The 24,558-nt window shown below is 37.8% G+C and overlaps 1 protein-coding gene across 5 annotated transcripts in view; it reads right to left on the bottom strand.

Moving 5' to 3' along the window:
• The window catches only part of ZNF521 (zinc finger protein 521), a 333,149-nt gene that overhangs the window by 42,695 nt on the left and 265,896 nt on the right, over positions 1-24,558 (bottom strand). For 3 of the 5 annotated variants that reach the window (XM_027774205.1, XM_027774206.1, XM_027774207.1), the window contains one exon: positions 7,219-7,284. The exons of the other annotated variants lie outside the window; for them this stretch is intronic. In XM_027774205.1, coding sequence (XP_027630006.1) covers positions 7,219-7,284 — 66 coding nt within the window. The remainder of the gene's footprint in view (positions 1-7,218; positions 7,285-24,558) is intronic. 5 annotated transcript variants of the gene reach the window in all.

Raw genomic sequence — 24,558 nt, 5'->3', positions numbered from 1 at the left:
TGCTGTGGAGGCAACAAATCTACACTCCAGTTATTTTCTTTCATTCAAAGAAAACATGTGCGTGTAAGTCCTTCACCAGTTGATATCAGTGGCAATACAAAAACCCAATTACAAACTGAGTTATTATTAGCTAACTAGGAGTAAAATCACTCTATTTGTATTCCTAATCTTTCTTCTCACCCAAGTATGAGTCTTTAGAAGCAGAGGGTTGGAATTTGTAAAAAAGAGAGGCAAAGCACTAATTAAGCCACCCAGTACTGTCTACATTTCACCAGAGATAAAACCTACTCTGCATTTGGGTGGCACAGTAAATTCCTTGATTATAATTATATAAGAGGAAGTTTAATTGTGCATACTGACATGACAAGGGGTTATACCAAAGCTTTAGGGATTATATAAGATCAAGGGTTTTTCATTGGCTCCTTTCTTTTTTTAAATCCTAAAGTCACTAAAAAATTTCAAAATCTTAAGCATTAAGATATATAAAAAGGTACTATATATTAATTCAAAATGATAATAAAAATTCATATAAAAATATAAGAAACATTATTTGTTGTAGGGAATTAGATTAGCAGGTTAGCGACCAGAAATACTTGCCAAATTTAAAAGTTTTTTTATATCTTTGATGTTTCATACCTTCATTTTGCACCGTAAAATGGTAACTAAAGGTTTTCATCTCATTTAAAATGGTATCTGTTTTGTAGAAGAAGTAAGATGTGACCTATATGTGTAAAGTGGTATACAGGTGTTCCCCAATTCTTTTTTTTTTAATATTTTTTAATTTAACTTCATTTATTCATTTATTTTATTTTAACTTGACAAGAGAAGGACAGAGAAAGAGGGACAGAGAGAGAAAGCAAGTCACCAAACCAGGACTCAAACCACGGTCAGTCACATGGGAGACCAACACCCTTAAGCACCACGCCACCTGGCGGCCCCTGTTCCCCATTTCTTAACTTGAAGTAATTGTGAAGTAGCATGCAAAGACCTGGTTGGTTTTCTTGGGGCTAATGACTGCCTGTTCCATGAACATCAGTGAATTATGTAAGTTAGGATGCTCTTCAACATGATGTCTTTCTTGACTATGAGCATTTTTTTGAAAAAATAACAGAGGGAATAAATAAGGTATATGAAAAATCCCCATTGATTTTCATTTATCCCTTATCCAAAAAAAAAAAAAGTTGACCCCCCCCCAAACTGTTAAATAACCAAAATTTAGTCAAGTGAATTCACAAAAATGTGCCACACAGCTATAAAGGGTTAACGTCAGTATTAGTGTAGACTTATTTTTCATGTAGTCTACCTTTTATGTGTGAAGATACTAAGTGACAGCAATAATAATAATCATATCTAGCATTTTCATTTTCCTTTCATGGTTTAAAAGCACGCTATAATATTGAAAAAAAATTGGGAATTCTGCTTGCCTTTTATTAATTTGTTACACAGTGAAGTCTTTACCAATAAAGTGATCTTATTTATTTGAATAGAACATCTGAATTGTTACACAGCAAGTAACAGGACAAGCAAAATCAACGTGCTCTAAAGAAGACAGAAACTATGTTCACCCATTTCTCTTGCTTTTGTTTACTTCCCTCCTCCCTCTCCCCATCCTCACTCTTGCTCCTGTGGGGTCAACTATATAATGAAGACAGAACATCTTTGTAATTGCTTAATATAATTTACTTTTTTTTTTTAACTGAAGAGGAGCATAGATAGTAATAGAAAACTAATACAACTTCTTTAAAACAAGGATTTCCGAAGTTTATCCTCATTCAGAGTCTGTTTAACCCTGTTCTCCTACATCCCATATTTACCCTGTGTATCAGGGTCTTAACTGTCAAAGAATTTCTAAAAACCTTTACTGTTGACAGGGAGTTCTGGTTGAGTTAAACCCTGTTTCCTTTCAAAAACTGATATTCCTTTCAAAAATAGATGTTCATGAACTGACACTAACAACACCTCCATGTTCATGTGAACCTAAGGCTTAGACCTGGGATTTTGTCCACAAAGGTCCAATTTGCACCTTGCCTTCCCCTTCTTCTTTCTTTCTTCTTTCTTTCTTTCTTTTTAAATCTTTTTTTATTATTTAAATTTATTTATTTACATTCATTCACTGTACATCATGACAACATACAAAATGAGATTTTCCATCCAGAGTACACCTGTATATTGGCTCAGTCAAGCACATCAGCATACATGTTATCGTCAACAAATAATTTTCCATTTCTTGTTTTCTCTATGTTTTGCTTTTTTTTCCTCGTCCTTGATTCCCTATATCTTACCCTCTGCCATCTCCCACTCTCCTCCCACACTGTCTCTGGTATCTATGTTTGCTTTCTATACTGTTTCCCCCCACATTTTATTGAGTCACTAAAGATCTTAATTAATCTAAATGTTTTCATAGCAAGCAGAGCTGATATATACATTTCTATGAACACAAGTCCAATTTTAGGCATTAGCCTCAATGAGTAGAATGAACATCCTATAAAGTAGCACCTGGCTGGGGCTATGTATCATACTGCAGTCATAGAATAGGTTTTTTTTTCTGAAACTTTTTTTGTTTGCTGTGATGATGCTTAGGGAAAGGGAAGGAATGTAAATTAAGTTGAAAAAAAAAGTTTCAGAAAAAAAAATATCCCTTCTTCTTTCTAAAGGTGCCAAATGTTTTTTAAAATTCACTTAAAATAACCAGTTCTTTACTCCAGAAAGGTAGTAGCTGACAGTAATTGGATAATACAGTCTGACTCATTTATTAAAAAGAAATTCAAAGTCAATTGATTTAATAACCATTACAATATTTCATTAAGATATAATAGGCTAGTGCAGTGCCCCCCCCTTTTTTTAATTATTAAGAGTTATAGATGGTATCTTCAATGAAACTTCCAGAATTTTCTTCCTCTTTTTGCTTATCTATATTGGCCAGATTTTTGACAATGAGTAAGACTGACCTTTGCAGGTTACTTTGAAATTAAAAGAAAGCAAAAAAAAAAAAAAAAACCGAACTAAAAAACCTGTCATTTTAATACCCTATTAATAAAGATTGATTACAACACTTGATGGACAAAAAGTTAGAGATGAAACACACAACATCAAGAAAATATAGGGAAAAATCTCCAGTTCTCTACAGTAGATGTCTAGCCCAATATGGGTGAAACAGAAATTTGCACAAGAGGAGAAAGAAACATGAAGAGCAAATAAGTCAGCCAAGGGAGAAGACCACAGCTTCAGTATAAGCCTGTATCTTTCCCAAACAACAGTACCCCTCTCTGTCGGATACTGTGGGAGTGTGCGAGCGCCCAGCATCATGGTTCCACTGTCAGACAAGAGCGCTCGCCACCACGCCTGTTCTGGAGACCAGCTGCTTACCCACTGCAAGGCATGGCCAAAGATAGTTTGAACCTAATTAAGAAATAATTCCACATGTATAGAAATTTCAGCAAAAATAATTATTTCCATTTGTTAATCCTCATTTAAGTGTGAACATAAATGTAAACAGGAATCAAGCCTACATAGAAGAGACTGATGCTAATGTAAATATTTACTCCAATATTAAATGCTTCAAAGGAGAGCGTCTGCATACATAATTGGAGTACAACCCCACTGCCTTAGCAGGAAACGTGATAACCATTTAAAAACTGCGTTGTAAGGACAGAATCTGCTTCTCTAAAGGAAAGGGAATGATTATTTCTATCTCTCCAATTTCTAAAACTTGGACTAATGTAACTATTAATCAGCCAGTTTTACAACAGGAGAAATAATGGTTACCATTTGGATGCTCAAGCCCAAATCAAGTTAGAAGTTCCAACGTGGCAATTGTTAGTTTAACACAAGAGGCTGACATTTCAATACAAGCTTTAAAATGAGAGAAACCCTTTAAGCAGCCTCTAGACTGTACGTCCCATGTTTATACTCCTTTTCCTTCAATAAAAACAAAATTCTAGAGCCGCTACAAGCAAATGTTCAGTGGTTGACTTACATGCAGCTGTTATCCCAGGAATCACTAGGGGCCCCCTTCTATCGTCTGATCAACGCTGCAGCCATTACTGAGGACCAATTTGTAACGGTTTATAAGTAGAACTCCTTCTCTCATTTACCCTCGAGACTGGCCAGAAGGGTCCTCCAGCCTCTTCCACTGCATAAATCTATAGGCTAAAGTCCACAGAAATAAACCCCTCCTGGAACATCATCATGTAGCAGGGCCCATACTTAAAAGCTCTGATCTGAGTAAGAGCATACTCTGCCCTCAGAATCCAGAGAATCAAATGCCCGGCAGTGGTAATTTTTCCAGTTCGAATGTGGGTACCACTATATCCTTTTATATTCTTTTATATATATATTTTTAAATCCAAGAAAACTATGCCCTGTACCAATTCCTAAGCCCCCATCTGTTACTTTGCTTCTCTTCTTCCCTGAGTTAATTTCCAGGCACACATTTATAAGCTAGGGGTCTGAGGAGTAACAAAGAAAAGCCACACATGACAAAACTCACCCCTCGGCTACGTTGGCTCACCCTAGAAAACAGGAGTAGAAAAATAGGCAGACTGTACTGTAATTTGCCATGCACACACAGCCAGCACATTTTTTCTAGGTCCACAGCACTCAGACCACTATAATTTGTTGTATTATATACTGCACATATTTCAGAACTGTAACATAAACACACCAAGGTGCTAATTTGGCAATGGAGAATATTACTTAGGCTTCAAAGTCTGCCAGTAGATTAGTCATTAAGCCCCAGTAGTAAGGCAGAATTGAGAGTCCTGAATGTTGTGTGAACCTTTTTCTTCAAGCCAGTTAAAAAGTTCTGCCCTTATTCTTTGGAACAATGTAACACAAAAATGAATGTTGCAGAGAATGACACTAGCACTTTTGTGGGGTAAGGCAATGTGGGGGTGTTTGCCACCATCAGTATTTCTATGCCAGGTGAGAGAGGAACACAAGATACAAGCAGAGCACTCTTATAGTAAGAAAGGGCTTTGGGAACATGAATAAATGAGCATCATTACCTAGACCTTGACTCTCCACGCTCTTGGTGTCTAACCCTTAGGTATCCCCAGAAAAGCCAAATGATTTTTATATTCAGTGTGTCTCAGCCAGGATCTTATTTCCAGGAGATCTACAAGGTGCATCTCTACATTTAACTCAGTTACTGCTTGGTTTTGGCCAGTGGTTCTGAAGGCTACAATGCTTTTGGACGTTATAGTAAAGCCACTGATACGGACACTGTTATTTCCTGCCTTGAACTTCTCATTATCAGCAGGGCTAGAGCAGGAAATGATTCAACTGGGGTAGGCTGCATGGTACCCAGCAGATTTTAAAGAGCCCAGGGGCTGCCTAGAGCCCATAAACATCAGCAGCTTGGAAACTAGCAGGAGGTCCAGGTGGGTAGAGATGGGAGAGGCAGGCAGTGGGATTTCAGATGCTCTGAGATGCAATATCGTCCAATTCCTTGGCTACTATGATCAGTTGTGTGAAGTACTTATTAGAATGTTCTCAAGTAGGAGAAAATACTGGAATATCATTCAAATAATAGCCAATAAAACAAACAACCCAACAAAAAGGTAGATTTCCTCCAACTGTAGGACTCAGCAGTGACGTCTGGAACAAATGGGGAACAGGGCTAAGTGCACAGATCAGAGACCTTTCAAACCTGGCCAAGACATCAGCACCTCTAGTTCTTTCTTTCCTTCTCTCTAAACCTGGGTTGTGTGGTTTAGATCTCAGATAAAACAAATAGTGATGAAAAAATTAGCTCTATAGCTAATTTTCCTTTCAAATGGGATGAGGATGAGAGTGAGAACAATTAAGTCTGAAATACATCCTTCAGGTCTGATTAGAGATCAGAGTTGCTTTTTAAAAATTAGCTTTTTGTCTAAAATTTCAAACCCAGTATGCATCACTGGGTTCCACTGAAAGAGAGCCAGCTTACTGCAGCAGTCAATTTTTCCCCTTGGTTATACTCACAAATATTTTTCCCCATATTTAGGAAAGTAAACCTTTTTCTTTCAAAAATGTTTTCATACTGGGACCAGCAGTTAGCATAATGGCTATGTCGTTGTACTCCCACGTAGTTGACCACAGTTTGCATCCCGGACCCGGTGGCTTGAGACTCACGCCGGGCGCATGTGCATGAGTGCCCAAGATCCCGAGAGGAGAATGGAGGAGAATGGATTGCGGCATGGCCATCCCCCCTGGGGGGTGATTTCTCGCTTTCTATCTCTCTGTCTCTGTCTGTCTGGCGAGCACACGTGCCCTATTAAAAAAAAAAAAAACTTTCCAAAAAAAAAAAGTTTTCATACTTAATCTTAAGGTGCTCTGTTTTAACAGAAAGTTCATGAGCACACAAAAGCAAGTTTAAAGCATTTATTTGCATTTTGCATAAGGGATAGATGTGCAATATGATTGAAAATAGCATGTTTCCAATTCAGTAACGTATTTCAGCTGTTGTCTTGCCTGTTAACAAGTGGTGGGTTAGCAGCCTGGGACAGCTTAACACCGAAAGAGGGTCAAGAACTAAGTCTGGGGTTATTCACCAGCTCTTGCTACAAGTTTCAGGAGGGCCAAGGAATTCGTTTTGCTCATGGATGTGCATCAGATACCTAGTACACTACATGGCTCAAAGCTGGGACTTAATCATTGTTTATTGAATTACAGGAAATATATACTTAGCTAATCCTCCATTTAATTTCATCAGTACAAAATGCCGAGACTGACACCACAATCGCATTTATTGTTTGTCAGTTGAGTTTGAAAAGTTTGCTCCATTTCCTTGTGCATTAAAGCCTGTTCATGTCACATGGCAGAACAGCCACGTTTACCTTATGGCACTTGGTGTCATTATGTACTTACTGAAATAAGATTAAGATGCACTGGCAAATAAAGCATGGACAAAGCAGTTGTCTAATTTTCCAGCTTATTTCTGGCAAGAAACTGAGGAGTCAAAACTTAGCCCTTATTTCAAAAGGAAAAATGTCATTATGCATTTTTATCTGACGTAGAAAGAAAATACCATCTAAAAGAAGGGCTAATTGCCTTTTATTTGTCTCAAGTCATAGAGAAGTCTCTACATCATACATCCATGACTTATAAACAACTTTTAAATAGTTTGTATGCTTATATGACAAAGCTCTATTTTTAAAACTAATTGGTTAAATCAGTTGTATACATTTAATTACACTCTATGCTTAAAATTTCTCTTGCTTGATATCAAATACCTACTATTAATGCCCTCACATCTGGGACTTCTGGCACTGGTGGAAGTACAGGTATATTTACCTTCGAGTACTGTACGAAAAAAAAACACAAATTGGTAAAATCGAAGGAGGATAGTTCATGCAGCATAAACTAAATGTAACCTGCTTTTCAGTCAAATCTATCGGGAAAACATCGTTGAGAACTGAGACCTTCCAGCAGTCAATATTAATTCCACACGGCGGTGGACCAGCAACACGAGATGTACTGGACACAGCGCTCATCGGGCATGTTTTCGTGCTGCTGTGCTGAGCTTATGGCAAGGGTCAGGGCCTTTTCTTTTTTTCATCTTCTTCGTCTTGGCATAAACCCACTAGTTATCTGAAGGACAAGTCTCCAAACACTGAATAGCTGTTTATCCTTGCTAGAAAGCACGACTGCTGATGATTTAGAAAAAAAAGAAAATACAAATCAAACAAACAAAAGAAATGGAGAGAGGTTTGACAACTTTTGTAAATGTTACAGACCTCAACAAAAAAGGGGTTGGGGTGCCCTCTGATTTAAGATGAGAAGCAAATTGGGCATTTCCAAAGTTAATTATCGTTCTTAGAAAGTATATTATTGATTACTTATTGCAAGATGACACCTTCTCTCGTAAATCATGGTGTTTAGAATCAGAGTTCACCACGAAAGCACAAGTCGTATCTGCAATGATACATGAAGACATAAAGAAGCTAGAGTCTTGCCAATTTCCTAAGGACATCATCCTGTTCCTTTTTTTCTTTGTGGCAATACTAGGAAAACCATTAAGCAGCAATGTGAACATCACAATACTGCATGTTATTTGCAAATGAGTCACATTTTTATTGTTCTATTGGTGTGACCTTAGAAATGTGGCCTTGAAGAATAAAAAAAGGTAATGGCACAATAAACGCAATAAGATTTCTAAAAACAGTTTATTGGAAAAGTGCTGTGAAACTCGAATTCTTCTAATCAAACGATGCCACCCCTTAGAGAAATTTTCCTGTGCATTATTAAAGTGATATACTGCAGTACTAGTTAGAGCTCCATAACCTTTAAATTGCCTGATTGTAATTAAGGCCACTAGTTTTATTTAGGAAGGTTCAAGGAGGCTCAATTTAAGTTGGCTTAACTAGTGTGAATTTAATGTCATGCCGCCAGAAGGCAGAGGCACACTCTGGCCTGGCTGTTCTGTGGCAAATGCAGCTGTGGGGTCATGTATTCTAAATTAAGCCCAGATTTAAAGAAACTACAGACATCAGTAATAGCTGGATGTATGTAAGTTTGTATCCCCACGTCTGCATCTGTACATCATTCATTCATTCATTCATTTGATATACCAACAGTTTCCCAGTTTGGGAATCTAAATACATTTGTTTATTTATAGTGTGAATAGAAGAGGTGCATAGTTGTTTTTAAGGGCATAATGAACGTGTTTATGGAAAGGTGGAGATTAATGCAATGTCCTATCACCATTAATTATTTAAAACAAAATATGGGGCCAGTCTCATAGCCTAGTGGTTAAGGGAGCTAGTCTCACATGGCCGACTACAGTTCGAATCCCAGACCCAGCTTGAGAAACACACTGAGTGCATGTGCAGGAATCCCGCAAATCCTGATGGGATGGAGAAATGAAGAAAGGATTATGGCGTGACAGTGCTAATCAAGTGGTGCTTTTCCTTCCCTCTCTCTGGTGATCAACTATGCCCTCTGGCAAAAAGAAAGAAAGAAAGAAAGAAAGAAAGAAAGAAAGAAAGAAAGAAAGAAAGAAAGTGGAAGGAAGGAAGGAAGGAAGGAAGGAAGGAAGGAAGGAAGGAAGGAAGGAAGGAAGGAAGGAAGGAAGGGAGAGGGAGGGAGGGAGGGAGGGAGGAAGGAAGGAAGGAAATGTGTACTTAACAAAGCTGTAAAAGCAGGAGTGTTATTCTTACAATTTCTAAGAAGGGAAATTTACAGATAGGAATATGAGAAGAAAAGAGGGGGTGTTATGTGGATAGGCCACTGAACAAAGTGTTGAGAACAATATATAAACTTCCCTGTGGGGGCAACAGTTAGGGACTGAAACAAAAGATCAGAGAAAATTAAGGTACTCAAAGCATAGACTAGAAGACTCAAAAGGTAGCAGCAGAGAGAAATTACTTAAAGATTTGACCCGTGTTCAAAATTTTACTGGAAGTGAGCTCGAAAACATTCATCTCTGGATAGAATGCTGGCAATTTTCTGTAGCTCCAACAGCAATAATGATAAATGAATTTCTTTACAGCCAAGTGGCTCAAGCAGCCAACTACGTTACCACTATATAATTAATAACAATAAGCAATTAAAGAGAACAGCAGGTTACAACTATAAGGTGTCAAAATATATTAGCAAAGGAAAATACTGCAACACATATAAAAGAAAAATAAATGTACAGCATGTGAATCCATATACAGTTATCTTCTTCCAGACTGTATTTTAGGCGAGGCTTTTATACTCAAGGAAAAATAGAGAATGACATAAAACTGCTATAAGGTGATTAGTATCCCTCCAAAAAACAAATAATGCTCCCAATGCTCAGGAAAGTTGGAAATGTGATCTAGGAAACATGATTGTGAAGGCTCCAGAGAGCTGGCTGACCACTATTTGGCATTATCCTTTTGTTAAGAAATATTCTAATAAATATCTTGCCAAACTGTATTTATTGGCTCAAGTACTCAAAGATTCCAGACATTTCGCCTTTTCATGTAAAATTGAAGAAAAGCAATAATCAAGGAAAATATAAGAAAAAAAGACATTATATATCTGGCTAAATGCTGAAGCATTACATAAAGGTTAGAAGGGGTCTGGAGACAATCTAACCATAGACTTGTTTAAAAGATGAGAAAATTAAGACCAGAGATATTAACTAATATTCTCAAGACAAAAAAATATGTTCAGATCATGGCCAGTATGAAAGGTTGAGCTTCCTGAATCCAACATTACACTGTCCCACCAAACTCTCATTTATAATACAAATTTTGGGACTGGTAGGTGGTTGTGGTGATTAAAGCACTGGACTCTCACATGGCCAACTGCAGTTCGAATCCCAGAACTGGTGGCTTGCCTTTTCACTCTCCATCTTTCTCTTTCTCTGTCTCTTCAGGTCAAATTGAATAATAATAATAATAATAATAATAATAATAATAAATAAAATTAAATAAATAATTCTAAAAATAAAAATACAAATTTCTGGGACAGCCGATGGAACAGTAGTAATGCGATACTTTGTTATGGTGGATCCCCATGGGAAGGTTCCAGGTTCACTTCCTGAAGCCTTCCTGTACATGCTGGGCATACAAACAAGTGCCCGTGTGCCTGTAATCGAAGCTGGCTGGGACAGGAGAGACTCACTCTTCCTCTCTTTCTTTCATAGAAGAAATAAAACAAATTTTTTAAAAATTAAAAATTTCCTCCGTTTCACGTATAACAATTTAATTTGTCAATAAAACAAAACAAAGTTATTGTTTTCTAGATCACTAAATGATGTACAAGGAGCTATCTATATTTCCAAGACACCGGAAAGAGCTGACAAACAAGGCCTGAATTTATTCTCAGCCACTTCATCCCCTTTGTTGTAAATGATGATAATTAAAGTCTCTCTTGCCCTGTGAAAGCTGACTTCTACCTTTAGGAAAGCAACACCTTAACGAATCTGTAGCACCTGTTGGAAAATTGAAACACTAAATTCCCCAGATCTCCAGATCCTTCAGAGGGGCTAGGAACACCATTCTCAGTAAAGCAACTTGGGTCTGAGCTGTCAATCTGAAAGAAACTTTCCTAATTATATGACTCGTGACGTAGTGCCTGAATGCTGAGGTTTCCTCTCAGTGGTAATAACCCAGTGATTTGGTTAAAGTGATACCTGAAACCCCATGGAGGCTGGGCTTCAGCACTCCTTTATGGAATTATAATTATTCAAAAATGAAGACTGATTTCTTAATTTTATTCTGCCTGTAACTAACTATATTTCTTTAAATTCCTGAGTCATTCCCTGATATGCTACTACAGTGAATGTTTGGGAAGAAACTGAGACTGCATGCATATTCAAATGTGTGTGGATTTACAAAAAAGGTAACCCCATAGTTTTGTGTGAAAATACAGGTTAGCAAAATGTGTTCCTGACTTTTTTCTCTTGGGCTTCCTTCTGATACACCCACACATCTAGACACTATATGCTAAACCCAAGATGTTACTGGCATACCAATGAATTATATTAGTACCTAGTGCCTTCTGTTCCCTGTCAGTCAAGAGCAGTATATGTGAGAAAGCTGTTATCTACTGTAATGGTAGGAAGAAGGGAGGGAGGGAGGAAGGAAGGAAAGAAGGAAGGAAGGGGTGAAAAATTCATGTTATAACAAAGTTTTTGTCTCATTTCTACTGTGTTTTGGAATGTAGTGAAGAAGTAGATGTCTCTAGATATTTTCTTAAGTCAAAAACTAAAACTAAGTAGGGCCTAACAAAAATCATGGATTAGGTAATAAGTGTATCTGTTAAATAAAGAACAAGACATAATAATTACGGAGCGCTCTTTCTCAGACAGTAATTCTTTATATTACCTTCTGCAAAGCTATTAAATATTTCTAAGACTATAATGCCAAATTAGAAAGATGCTTTGGGCACAATAAATTTTTAATCCCCTTATCTTTATGACAATTTTTCTAAAACCTGAACCAGCTCATTCAAGATCAGTTTTTAAAATTTAAATATTGTATACTGTATCAATATTAAGGGTGATAATGACTCTCCAAACACAAAAGGAAATATATCAAAATAATGTCACTAAATATCTGTTAATGGACAATATTTTATACATATAAAGGCTCTGCTTTTTCCTGCATGTGATGTAATCAGCATAGAATTCCAATGCTGTTTAAACAAACAAACAAAAAAAGTGTAAGTCTGATACCCATAACTATAGCCTTTACTGTCTTTCTGAAAGCAAGTAAACCTACATAGCTTACTTCTCAATTTCATTCTAGGTAAAGAAAAACATAAAAGTTCAGGATAGAAAGTGACCTATAGTGGTGTCTTGGCTTACTCTTCCTTCGTTTCTGAAAAGTGGTAGCAATGTTTGGTTTCTTAAAGACAAAAATTAATATGAGTTTTTTTTTTTAATATTTACCATCTGGAGAAAAATGCATAGCTTATATAATTTGGCAGGACTGTAGTTGCTGGATAAAAGAGGAGATGTGTGGTCTGATCTGAAAGTACTCCTGTTTCTGGATATTGGAAAGAGTTCAGAAATCACAACAAGGAGGGATAAATACAGATTAGCATTGTGTGAATGTGCAGAGATGAATAAAGTGAAGTAAATATTTTAACATCTTTTCAACCAACTGCAAGAACAGAAGCATGCACAGATACTTCTCTTTAGAGACAATGCCCAATAACAAAACAAATTATTTTCCCTGGAATAAGAAGAGAAGTTTCCATAATTAAATATTGGCCCCAACTACTTCAAAGGATTAAAAGTGAAATTAAATCTTGGGCCTAGCCTGGATGGTGCAGTTGGTTAGTGTGGTAAACTACAGTCCTGGAAGCCACGTAGCCGACCACTGATTTGGGTGCCCAGTCGATCTAGAAGATGCTAGCTGCATATGTGTACCCAAGACCCAGACGAGCTATAGGCTTTGAGGGAAGAGGATTTTGACTTGACCAGATCCTATGAAGGGTGCTTGTCTCTCTCTTGTGCACATGCTATTTTGAATAAACAAAATAAACAAAATCTTAGAAAATCAGACAGAAGTATGACTGTCTCAGTAGGCAAGCACATGATTGATGAAGAGGTAGACTGGTATCCTGGCCCATGTAATCCATTCTGAACCTTCTTCCTCTACTTGATACATACAACACAGTTGGACACTTCTCAACAGGCAACAGGAGAAGAAAGAGAAGAATGTAACACAGTGACACATAGGATGCCCAGATTTTGGAATCTGGGCATCTCTTTTTTAAAGTGATATTAGAAATTCTTTCTTAAGTTGATAACAGTAGGAAAATTCCAAATCACAGTAGTCACAGTGACCTTAACTCACCCGATTAGATCTAAATATGATCTCATCTGCTGTAGAAGATCATAATTTGTGTTCAGGCCAAGCTGACTTTTAAGCACAAGACGTTGAATGAATTATCTACACAAGTCAGATTTATGCTCCCCTCTTTTTTTAAAGACCCCACAATATGGTGGCTCTTGTCATTGCTAGAACTATTACAATGGTTATTTTTCTCCTACTATTGCTACCTAGGGTGATTACAGATAAAATAACTACTTTTATTTATATAGCCTGTTATAATTTTCAAAATATGCAGATGTGGTTTATCTCTATCAACTTTCAGCTAATCTGTTTAATATGAATTAGGTTCAGGTAACCCAAATCCTAGTAAGTGCTGAATTATTTTACTTGAAGTTACGCAGGTTGTTATTGGTAGAGCTGGGTTCAAATCTGAAATGTAGGCTTAAGATTGGGGAAAAGTTAAATTTCATTTGGAACCACGTTTTTAGTCAAATTATATATATTACTTAGGTTACTAGGTTCCTATGTTTAAGAAGACAGGAGGTCAGCCAGCAACTCATATGTTTGCTATGTGTGTTTGGTCAAGGCAATGGGTAGCAATAGGAGAAAAAAACAGAAAAAGGATCCTTTCAGCTTGGGTCTTGATTATTTTAATGGTTTATTAGTTCCCTTTTAAGGTTTGATTAAAGCCAAAAATATGATACTCTTTTTTTATGTATTATTTTTGAATTCATCAAGATTTAGTTCAAGACTTGGCATTCAAAAAATATGACTAAGTCATGAAGAAATAACAAATTGCAGCTTTGCTGGTATGGGTAAGAAAACTGACATGATTCATTTTATTAATTAAATTTTTATAAAAATCCAAAATGTCATTATTTTTAAACTATGTGAAACAGGGCAGAATCATCTGTTTCTCAACAAATAGTACCAGTTACAAGGCTGTTTTGTCTTCCTCATATGGAGAGTTTCACATAGACTGTTAAATATAACTTACTGAGTTGATCTGGAAAATACCAAGAAAACCATATACTGTAGAGCTCAAATGATTGGAGTTAACAAAAACAAACAAACCCTCCCAGGTCCACAGAAATGTAAATAAAAAGTTAGATTTCCCTGTACTACATTTCATTGCATTAATTGATGTTTTAAAAAAATTGGTTGAAAATAAAGCCCAGCAGTAGCATTTTTCTTTCCTAAATCACAATAGCAGCACATTACAAACATTACCAAAAGGTCCCCTGGTACGATTGTAAAGTTCCACTCTGGCAGTAAAATGCATCTACTGTGTGTTCTCCATTTTCATCTCCACCCTCCCAAATATATAAGAAAGCAGGTCACACATACAATTAAGCTTGCTTGCATATTGCTTCAATATTAATTTCCAATGAATGCTCAGAAATTCTGTGGTCAATTGTTAATACTTTTTTAATGTATGTATGTATATATATACACACTGTAGTGCAAAAGAAATAAACATTATTTATAAAAATATTTCTAGGCATTAACCTCAAAGTATTTCTTCCCATGCAATATGGTGGAGATTTTCATAACTCAGACTTTGGAATAACTCAGTGGGTTAGATACTGAAGTCTGAGACTGAAAAACTCTGTAAGTTCGCAGAGGTAATTTACTTTTAATATTTATTTCTTCTTAGAAGAGAGAAAATGAGAGCCAGGCCCGACAAGGTCTTTACACTGCAGTCCATCCCTGGTTTCAGCTGTCCTAGATTATGGGTATGAGTGTCTGGCATGCTCTAGGAAGTCCTGGGATGTGAACCCAGGACCTTTCCCCTGTGGATTCAGTTGTGTTACTGCTGTGTCACTGCCTAACCCCTCACACAGGTTATTTAAGCTTGCCTTGGCTGAATCAGCTATTAATGGGGATATCAAGTACTATGTACTTGTGAGGCTCTATGGAGATAATATGTATGAAACATCTAGCACAATGGCTGACCTAGAGTGACTCCGTCTCATATTATTCTTGTTATTAAGCATGAAATACCCCATTGCTCCATTTGTTGAAATATCTTATATTGAATGTATTTAATTTTTAGAATTCATTTAATTATGTTCCTCCACGTTTTCCTCTTCCCATTAATATAGGTAAAAGAGTAGGGAGAAGCCAGAGGCTGTGAGCAGGAAAGGGAACTGGTTTCAGCGTATTTAGATAGCGGAAAGAAAGGAGATACCAGAGTTCTAATAGAAGTTGTTTTCTTCTTCTATGGTCAGTTCTTTCATTAGCCCCAGAACAGTTTGGGGTCTTGTAGGACTTGAGAGGTAAACAGGAAGGTGGCCACAAGGGCAGAAGCATGGCCTGCCCAGCAGAAGGCTGTTGGTGGGGCTGCAAACCCAGGACAGCCTAGAAAAGGTAGGCCTGGCTCATGGAGCCTCCCTACTCCCAGAAATGAGTCGCCTTGGTCAGGATCCCAGACATGTGGCATTACTTGGTCAAATCCAGCAGAGACCTTTTGTTAGTTTTTAAACTCAACTCAGACATTTATGAGGAAATTTCAGCAATGATAATGATAAACTTTAAAACAATACCCACAAGATGTTAATGCTGTTAAATTATCCACTTTTGAACAGATGCTGCCACAGCAGCTATGGCTGTATTTTCCCCCTCTTTCTCCTCTTCTTCTCCTCAATTAAACTTTGTGCGCATGTGTGAGTAATGCTTAGCTATTCTGCTGATGCATTTGTTAGAATGACATGGAAAATTAGTTTATAACAAGGAAGAACTGCACAGTTTCAATGGAAAAGAACTGTCATATCATTTGCTGTTCCTCAACACGTAGGCCCTGACCAGGTCTCCTTGCCCAGGATTAATTTCTCTGAATTCCTCCCATACTTGATGGGATTCCTAAGGCATGTATAATATTTCTCCCCATAGCAAAAATACATATCTTATTTCTCCTTCAAGATATATTCCTTCTTGATTATCCTAGTTATCACTAACTAGGCCTATGCTCAAGACAAGTTTTTGTTGTTTCTTTTTTCTGGTTGAATGAATGGATGAAAGGAGGCAGTCAAAGAAAGAAGAAATAAAGAGGGAGGGAGAGAGAGAGAGGATGCAGCTCTGGAGAAGTCACTATGTTGTAAAAGCTTTTGAGTTCACCCATGGACTGGGTAGGAGTACTTAGTTGGTTCTTCTCAAACTATTCAACTCATAGTCAAAGGGATCTTCTCAAATTCATACCATTCCTCTACCAGTAACATTTCTCTCTTGTCCAGCCCAAAAGCTAAAAAAAAAAAAAAAGGCTATTTTATATAGAGTCTTTTCTAATATTCATTTTGTTCTAAAAACTAATTTTTCCCTTTTTCTATAGATGCATCTATTAAGTGACTACTAGTGTTCTGGTCAATTCCATTTTATCTTGACAAGCAGAAAAATGGTGGCCAGGTCCTGCCCTATGAATTCTACAATACACTGAGCTGCTATTTTCCAGGCATTGACCTCTTCTTAGTACTCCGTTCCCCTTTTTTAAAAATTTTATATTTTTAACAGTGAGATAAAAAGAACAGCCTTATTAAGTACCTCAGTGCTACTGCATTTTTCTTGCACTGCACTGTCCCTTCTAAGCAGTGGGCAAGCACAATTTTCTTTCTTCAGAATACCACCTCATGTAACCTCTAGAATCAGGAGATATTAGAAGTCACTGAGTTTTTTAAAAAAAATTTGAGTGCTAGTCTGACTTTAAAAACTCAATTAACTTAACAGTTGCTGGGGAGAGATACATTTTAAAAATTCAGTGTGAAATATCTGCATTGGGTGTCTGCACTATACTAGTCTCTCAAGACCTTTACCCTCCTAACCAACTGCTAATAATATCTGACCAGCTGTTCTTAGTAAAATTGACACCTTTGGTCAGTTGGTGAACAACGCGTGGACAAGAAAGAGGTGCACAGCACCCTGTGTGCCATTGTGATGCTCTCCCTCTTTTTTAAGGGGCTAACCTGCCTGGATGTTCATTAGCCTTTGCAACTCTCAATTTCCAAGGCACTGGCTTGGGTCTTCTCATTAGCACTGAATTCCCTGCCTCTAAGAAGAGCACAGATGTCAGGCGAGCCTGACCCAATATCTGGCTGATCAGATGCTGTTTACTTTCATAAGCCTGAGGTTTTAGTGCATCTTGAGACAAGGCGGTGGGATTCTTCTGTGACCCTCCTCATTGTGGTGAAGTAATGGAATGCACACCAGGCTCACGAATGGCCTGAGCCCATAGCTGCAAAGCTGTATTAGGAGAGGGCTGCTGTTTACCATGGGAAGCTTCCCTAAAGGACAAAGGGTCCAGACTGCTTCTCTGGAAACAAAATCTGTGAGAGGCTCTGCAATCCCCTGAAATGACTAGACATGCCTTGGCATAGCCAGCCTAGGGCAAACGGCCCACTCCCTGGTCCTTGTCAGATAACATTCTTTGTATGGAATTAAATAAATAAATAAGTGCATGCATACATATATGCATACATACATACATACAAATACGAAATGAATCTCTAATAATCTGAAGATACCATCTCGGCTCATGTATGAGGCTGTCGTTAGGGGCCCGTGACAAAGGGGCCTTTGGGTTTTCTCTTTACCTTTGATCTGCATTATGAAATGTTAATGTCCACCCCATCAGAGCTCCTTCCAGGAACACACCCCTTCTCAAAAGGCTTCCCCCTGCCCACTGCAACTCCCACTCAGATTCTCCATTTATATTTAAGTGCTGACTTTGAGCTCATGCCCAGAAGCACTGACATTTTTAAAAAGGGCTAGCTAAACTGCTAAGGAAAATTTATTGATGATAAAGAGCATAGCTGAGATTAAATTGTGGCAATTTAATAATAAACTCACTTCTATCCCGTGCATCTTGACATTCTGCATGTACTTAAAATGTGAATTTTAACTCTAAGCATTTTGCCTATAGTAGGTAATGTGGGGTGGGGGGAGTGTCCATAGAATCTATAATTTTGTGTTGATTAGGTAGGAAACAACCACAAGCACATATTTTGATATCTCTATTAACAGCCTGTTCATGTCTAACTGCAAAACTTGGTTGTACTTCTTTCACCATCTTTGCCCAAGACAGACCAGTAAACACAATTCCTCTCTCTATAATTAGCCTTTTCTCTGAGGGCCCTGAAGTAAGTCTGCATGCCGTAGATTTAATATCCAGTGCTATATCCATATGTGCTGCCCTTGCCTGGTCCCAGAGCATATAAACTCCCCTATTAGCAGCCTTGACTGCTTAATTATGCAGATTTTTTTTGTACCCGCCTGCCTGTAAAATTACTGTGTCTAACCTTTTTTTTTTTTTTTTTTTTTTTCCTCTTTGCACCATGCTGGCCATTCTAATGAAATCGGCATAGGGGAAAGGGCCTGATTTGCAGTTATGGAGGCTGGATCGCACTGGCAATCTGTCCTTAGTGGGAGTTACAAAAGAAGTCAAATGCCTTCATCTGGTTCTCCCCTATCATCCCCAAGGTGATTGAGTTCACTTCCCGATGCTTCCCAAGTTTTCCTCAGGCTGTCCAATCAGCAGGTCCACCAGGGAGCCCAGCCTAGCTTGCAACAGTCTCTGTATCTAGTTACAGCCCCACCAGGGACAGTCAACCATCCACCCCCAAGCCTTCAGATGAAAACCTTTTCTAACAAGGCCGCCCAGCGCCAATGAAATAACACACATCTGCATATCCACTGGGTCCCATGTTTCTTGTGCTCATGGATTATGTATCTTGCAGCCTCTAATAAAGAAATGCAGTTCTTTGTTTAATGTTTATCTTGTGCTTGTTAAGCAAATGCTAATGTTGTATCAGAATGCTTTAGTGCTATTTGGGTTTTTGGTGATTTACTACAAGACAATCTGCTGTGAAGTAAATTTAGAGAGGGAGAAAAGGGAAAAAAATCATTCTGTTGAAAGGGAGAAAAAGAAAAAGGTTTGACAGAAAAATCAAGAAAAAGGGAATGAGATAGTGTGGAGAGAATGAGGAAGGGAGACTGCACTCGAGAGACAGCAAAAGCCTGACAGACAGACAGGCAGAAGGAGGGAGGGATGCAAGTGCATGCACACACACACACACACACACACACACACGCACAAGGCTGGAGGTGGGGGCAGAGATCAGGGCCTCGTATAAATCCCCTAGCCCCAGGCTGACATCCCCACTCTATCACTGGGCAGTTTGAGACTTGAAGCTAAAGAATAAACCCAGTACAATTTCCAAAAGGGATGAGATGATAACTTCCCCTTCAGTGATAAGGTAAACAGTATCCTGAAGGGTAAACAAAAAATAAAAAAGCCTTTTTTTGTTGTCTGCCTTTGTGCCCTGATGGTTAGCACTGTGCACTGTTATTCACAGACCACAGGGAAGCCCTAAATTTAATTGTTCATGCCTAGCTCTGCTAGAAATAGGCAAAAAATAATCAGAACCTCCCTCCTCCCAATTTCAGGGAGAGGTGGGGGCTGGGGGGAAAGGAAAAGAGGGTGGCAGCTTGAAAGCTGATGAATGAATGCCCTTTATTTATCCTTTGGCAAGATGGGATATGGATATCCACAGTGCAAACCTTTCCTGACTGCTCCCCCACGCTGCAATACTGGTAGCAAAAGGATGGCATTTTTATACTGAGAGATCGCACATTTCCTACCTTCTTTGCGTGTTTGATAGGAGAAGTCAAAATGCCATTCTCTCAGGTAAAATTGGGGGGAAAAGAAGCCTATGTATTTAAAAATCATAGCTGTTAAAATATGGTGACAAATTATTAAGTTAATGAGGTCTTAGATGTCTGTGTTTTACAATATAACAAAACTAATTGATGAGAGATACTGATGGAGAGAATTGTGGCATAAATAAATATTTGGCTCAGACTTGTCACAAATCATAGCCTTTCCTTTCCCTCCTCTCTGTACTTCACAAAATAAATCAATAAATTTCCAAAAGGATGAAAAAACTCTAAGTGACTAAATGAAAAGCAAACACCTACCATACAAATACACACACTGTCAAGTGAAAATTACATCTGCACGGAAGAATGCCATGTTAGCTTTCTTCTTGGGTAAACATCTCTATCCTTAACACTATAGAAGCTAAGGATAAATTTGGTCTTCGTGATTAATACAATTAATTACAAGTACTCTGGCTCTTCAGAAATGCCTCAATGGTATCACCTAAGTTTCCATTAAAAGTGCTAGCTATCGTTTCAGAAAATGTTATGTGCAATATACTTTATTCTTTTCTTTGCTAAAACATATTTTAATGCTTGTTTTATTTTTCCTTTGAACATTATTCTCCTTGATAAATTTGCTACTTTCTAATGGTGCCCTATTAACACATAAAAACTGAACTCAAAGCCCCTTTATATGCCAATGGAAGAAAGTAGAATAGACAGTGAAAGCATCCATTTGCTACCTCAATAAGAGGAAATCTAAATCTGGAATTCTCAAAAGTACTCCTCTTTAGTCATCGAAGGCTCTCTGGAGAGAGTGAAGCTTAATTATTACTGGTAAAATCATTTGGGATGTGACACTTATTCTGTGAGGTCTGACTGGAACTCATCAACTTCTTCCATGATCATGACAGACTTCATTTAGGATCACAGTAAACCCTATGGCTGAAAGGGCTCTCTTCCCATTGTCTTAGTTACTCGGCTCCTATTGGGGGCTATTATTAGAATTGGAATTTAATGTATCTCTTTTCCCCTTTAAATTTAACAGAGGGTCAAAAAAGACAGAAAGAAGAAATCAATAGCACAATTCATTAGCTGGTGCTAATGTCTATGGCAGTCCATGGATTATGGGTTCTGTAGTTCATAACGTTTTATAAAACCTAAATAATAATCAACATATAAATGTTTGGATTATCTTCTCAGTGACTTATATGACTTCCCATTCTCATGTCACTAATTCACAATTAATTTCTATGAATGAATTGTCTTCTGTATATTATAATCTTCATTATATACTTAAGAGGGGCTAAAATATTTTAAATTGTCCCTTAAAAATAGAGGTTTCAGTTCAGGTCTCCTGCCTTCTCTGAGGTGCTGGGGCTGGGGCTGTTCAGGTTTCTCAAGGACTTATGTCTGTGCAGCCACAGATTGCTTTGAGGTTGAGCTTGACTCTAGTAGGTTTACAAAAAGCTTTTACTCACTTTCTTATCTAAAGTAATTTCAGTAATGCTTTTGTCTTCTGGGTGTAGATGCTCTAGCATTTAATGTAGTATATGATCAGAGACAGCACTTAGGATTAAGGTGTGAAAAGAGCAAAACCTGAATGCAAATCTAATACATTTCATTCTGGAACTTTCGGTGACTAAGGTAACCCAAGAGCAATGGGTGACTGCAGAGTTATGACTGTGGGATTTTTCAGGGGCACCACAGCACTGCAGAATTCAGATGCTAAGCATTTCTTTCCATGAAGAAGAAAGTTACAGTTTATCAGTGGTGTCACCCAGGAGCCTTCCTAAATGATGCTGAAGTCTGTGTAACTGCTGTTGGAAGGGAATCCAGGGTGAGAATAAAATAAGGGGTTGCTTGGATAATTGGGGTAGAATAGAAAGTGAGATCCTTGGAGAATGGTGGTTAGAATTAGACAATAAGTTGCCATGGGGTTGAGAGAGATTCTAATTGAAGTACCTCTGGGAACTATTTTATTTAGAAACAAACAAACAAACAACAAAAGCCAACAAAAGGCAACCCCTGAAGTTTTGTTTAAGTGATATTTAGAGTACATTAAATCTCTGCATTCTCTGGAATCACCTTACACATTAATTTCCTAAAACTTGTGGATCGGCAGAATGCACTCCTATTAGACAAACCTCCTGCAAATAACAACTATAAATTTTGGACAAAATACAAAAAACAATTAACCTAAAGACACTGTCATGTGAACAAAACAGACAAAATCTGGAAAGTCAACACTTGGAAAATGTGTTCATAATTTTCTACTCCTCACATTGTAAATGCATTTGAATGCTAGTAGTCTAAAAGAAACTACTGTATTTCTGTCTGGAAGAACCAGAGAAAGAATTTTTGATAAACATAGCCACTGGAAAGGAAGAGAAAAATCTTAAAAAGCAAAAAGCCTGGAAGGGGTGAAGAAAACACAATCCTGGGTATACACTCTCCCAAGCCTCTGGTTGGCTCCTGAGCCATACAAAGTGCAAGATTGATTGTAAGCAATCCAATAAAGGATTTAAAAATATACTGAGCTAAGATTTCAGCTACTTCTCAAGCGACAGAGTTTGCCATTTGAGTAGAACCAAGTTATCCATCTACTAAAACAAAAATATCAGTTTTCTTTGGAGGAATATAACAAAACCCTGCATATCCACATAGTGAATTACATTCTTTGTCTCCAAGTTACAATTCAAAATTACTGGGAATAAAAAGAAAATGGGGAAATGTGATCCACTTTCCAAAGGAAAGACAATTAAATGTTGGAATTAGTATCCAAAGATTTTAAAGCCTCTATGCTAAATGATGCAAAGGAAGATATACTCCATGTGAATGAAAACACAGGAAGTCATGGCAGAGGAAAAAGTACCTACAAACAAGTACCAAATGGAAATCTTAAAGCTAACAAAGACCATTTATTAAGTAAAACACTCACTGTATAGGCTTAATAGCATCATGGATATGACAAAGGAAACAGTCAATGAATGTGAAAATAAATCAATACAAATAATTCATTCTAAAAAAAGAGGAATGAACAACACTTCAAGAATCTATAGGACAATATGAGCACATAGATAACTGTGCTATCAAGACAAGGAGCAAGAGAACGAGGAGAGAAAAAAAATTAAAGAGTGATTTTTGCTATTGGGTGTATACATTCGCTGGACAAACAGAGAGAGGCAGAGAGAGAAAAGGCAGGAAATCATCCTCCTCAGAGGGGATGCCATGCTGCAATCCCTTTTCTGTTCTCCTCTTGGGATTTTGGGCACACGCACGCACATGTGCTTGGCATGCATTTGAGCTGTGGTAGACTATGTGGGAGTCCAGCAATATAACCATTACACCATCTGCTGATCTCAAAAAATAGTTTTAAAAACAATGACCAGCTAGTCCCATAGTTCAGTGGTTAAAGGAGCTAGATACCACATGGCTGACCGTGGTTTGAATACTGGCTCTGGCAGCTTAAAAACCACACCAGGCACATGGCATGTATGCCCAAAATTCTGATGGAAAGGAGGAATGGAGAAAAAAGAATGATGGCATGATCACACCCATGGGGGGTTGCTTTCTCTCTCTCTCCCTTCCTTCGCGCCCCCAGCTGTCTCTGGAGGGCATATGTACCCTCTGGAAATAAAAACAAACAACAAAAATGGCTAAAAATGTTCCAAATTCAGTGAAAGGTATAATTCTACAGCTGTATGAAGCTCAGCAAACTCCAAGCAGGAGAAGTATAAGAAAACCATATAAACATGTATTAGTCAAATAAGGAAAAGCAAAGATAAAAATCAAAATCTTAAGATGTACAACACCCCCCCCCAAATACCCAAATCAAACAAAATCAAATATACAATAATATTAGACAGGGAAAATCATTTCTGAATGACTGACTTTTCACTATAAACAATGGATCCCAGAAAACAGTGGACTAATAACTGTTTTTCTTTTTTTTTAAATGAACTATTTATTGGGGGAATCAGCAGTTAGCGTAATGGCTATGTTGCTGGACTCCCACGTAGTCGACCGCAGTTCACGTCCTGGACCTGGTGGCTTAAAACTCACGCCAAGTGTGTGTGTGTGCGTGCCCAAGATCCCAAGAGGAGAATGAAGAAGGGATTGGGGCGTGGCCATCCCCCCTGGGGGGTGATTTCTCGCTTTCTGTCTCTCTCTCTCTGTCTGTCTGGCGAGCGCAAGCGCCCTATAGCAAAAAAAAAAAAAACCTCTCCAAAAAAAAAAAAAAAAAACCTATTTATTTAAGTGTATTTATCATTACTATAATTTTTTTAAATTTGCTACAGGGCACATGCACTCACCAGAGATAGGCAAAGAATGAGGGAGAGAAAGAAAGAGAGAGAGAGAGAAAAGTGAGAAATCAAGTTGCAGGTCCAGGATTTGAACCACAGTTGACCAAGTCCAGAGCCCAACCACCATGCTTCCTGCTATCCTCTGGACCAACATCTTTTAAGGTAATGAAAGACAAAAGAAAACTGCTAATCTATAATTACATATCTAACAAAAATATCCTTTAAAAAGAAGGTGAAATAAAAATGCCTTCGTGTAAGGAAAAAAGAGAACTTGTTGCTAGCAGAAATTAACTAAAAAGAGTAGGTAAAAATAGGAAAATTATTTAAGATATTTTATTACCAGAGAAAGAAAGGAAGGGAAA

Source organism: Tupaia chinensis, unplaced genomic scaffold (assembly GCF_000334495.1).
Source record: "Tupaia chinensis unplaced genomic scaffold, TupChi_1.0 Scaffold000414_1, whole genome shotgun sequence".
Classification (NCBI taxonomy): Eukaryota; Metazoa; Chordata; class Mammalia; order Scandentia; family Tupaiidae; genus Tupaia; species Tupaia belangeri.
The sequence above is the reverse complement of the archived record's forward strand: the minus strand, read 5'-3'. Positions and strand labels throughout refer to the sequence as shown.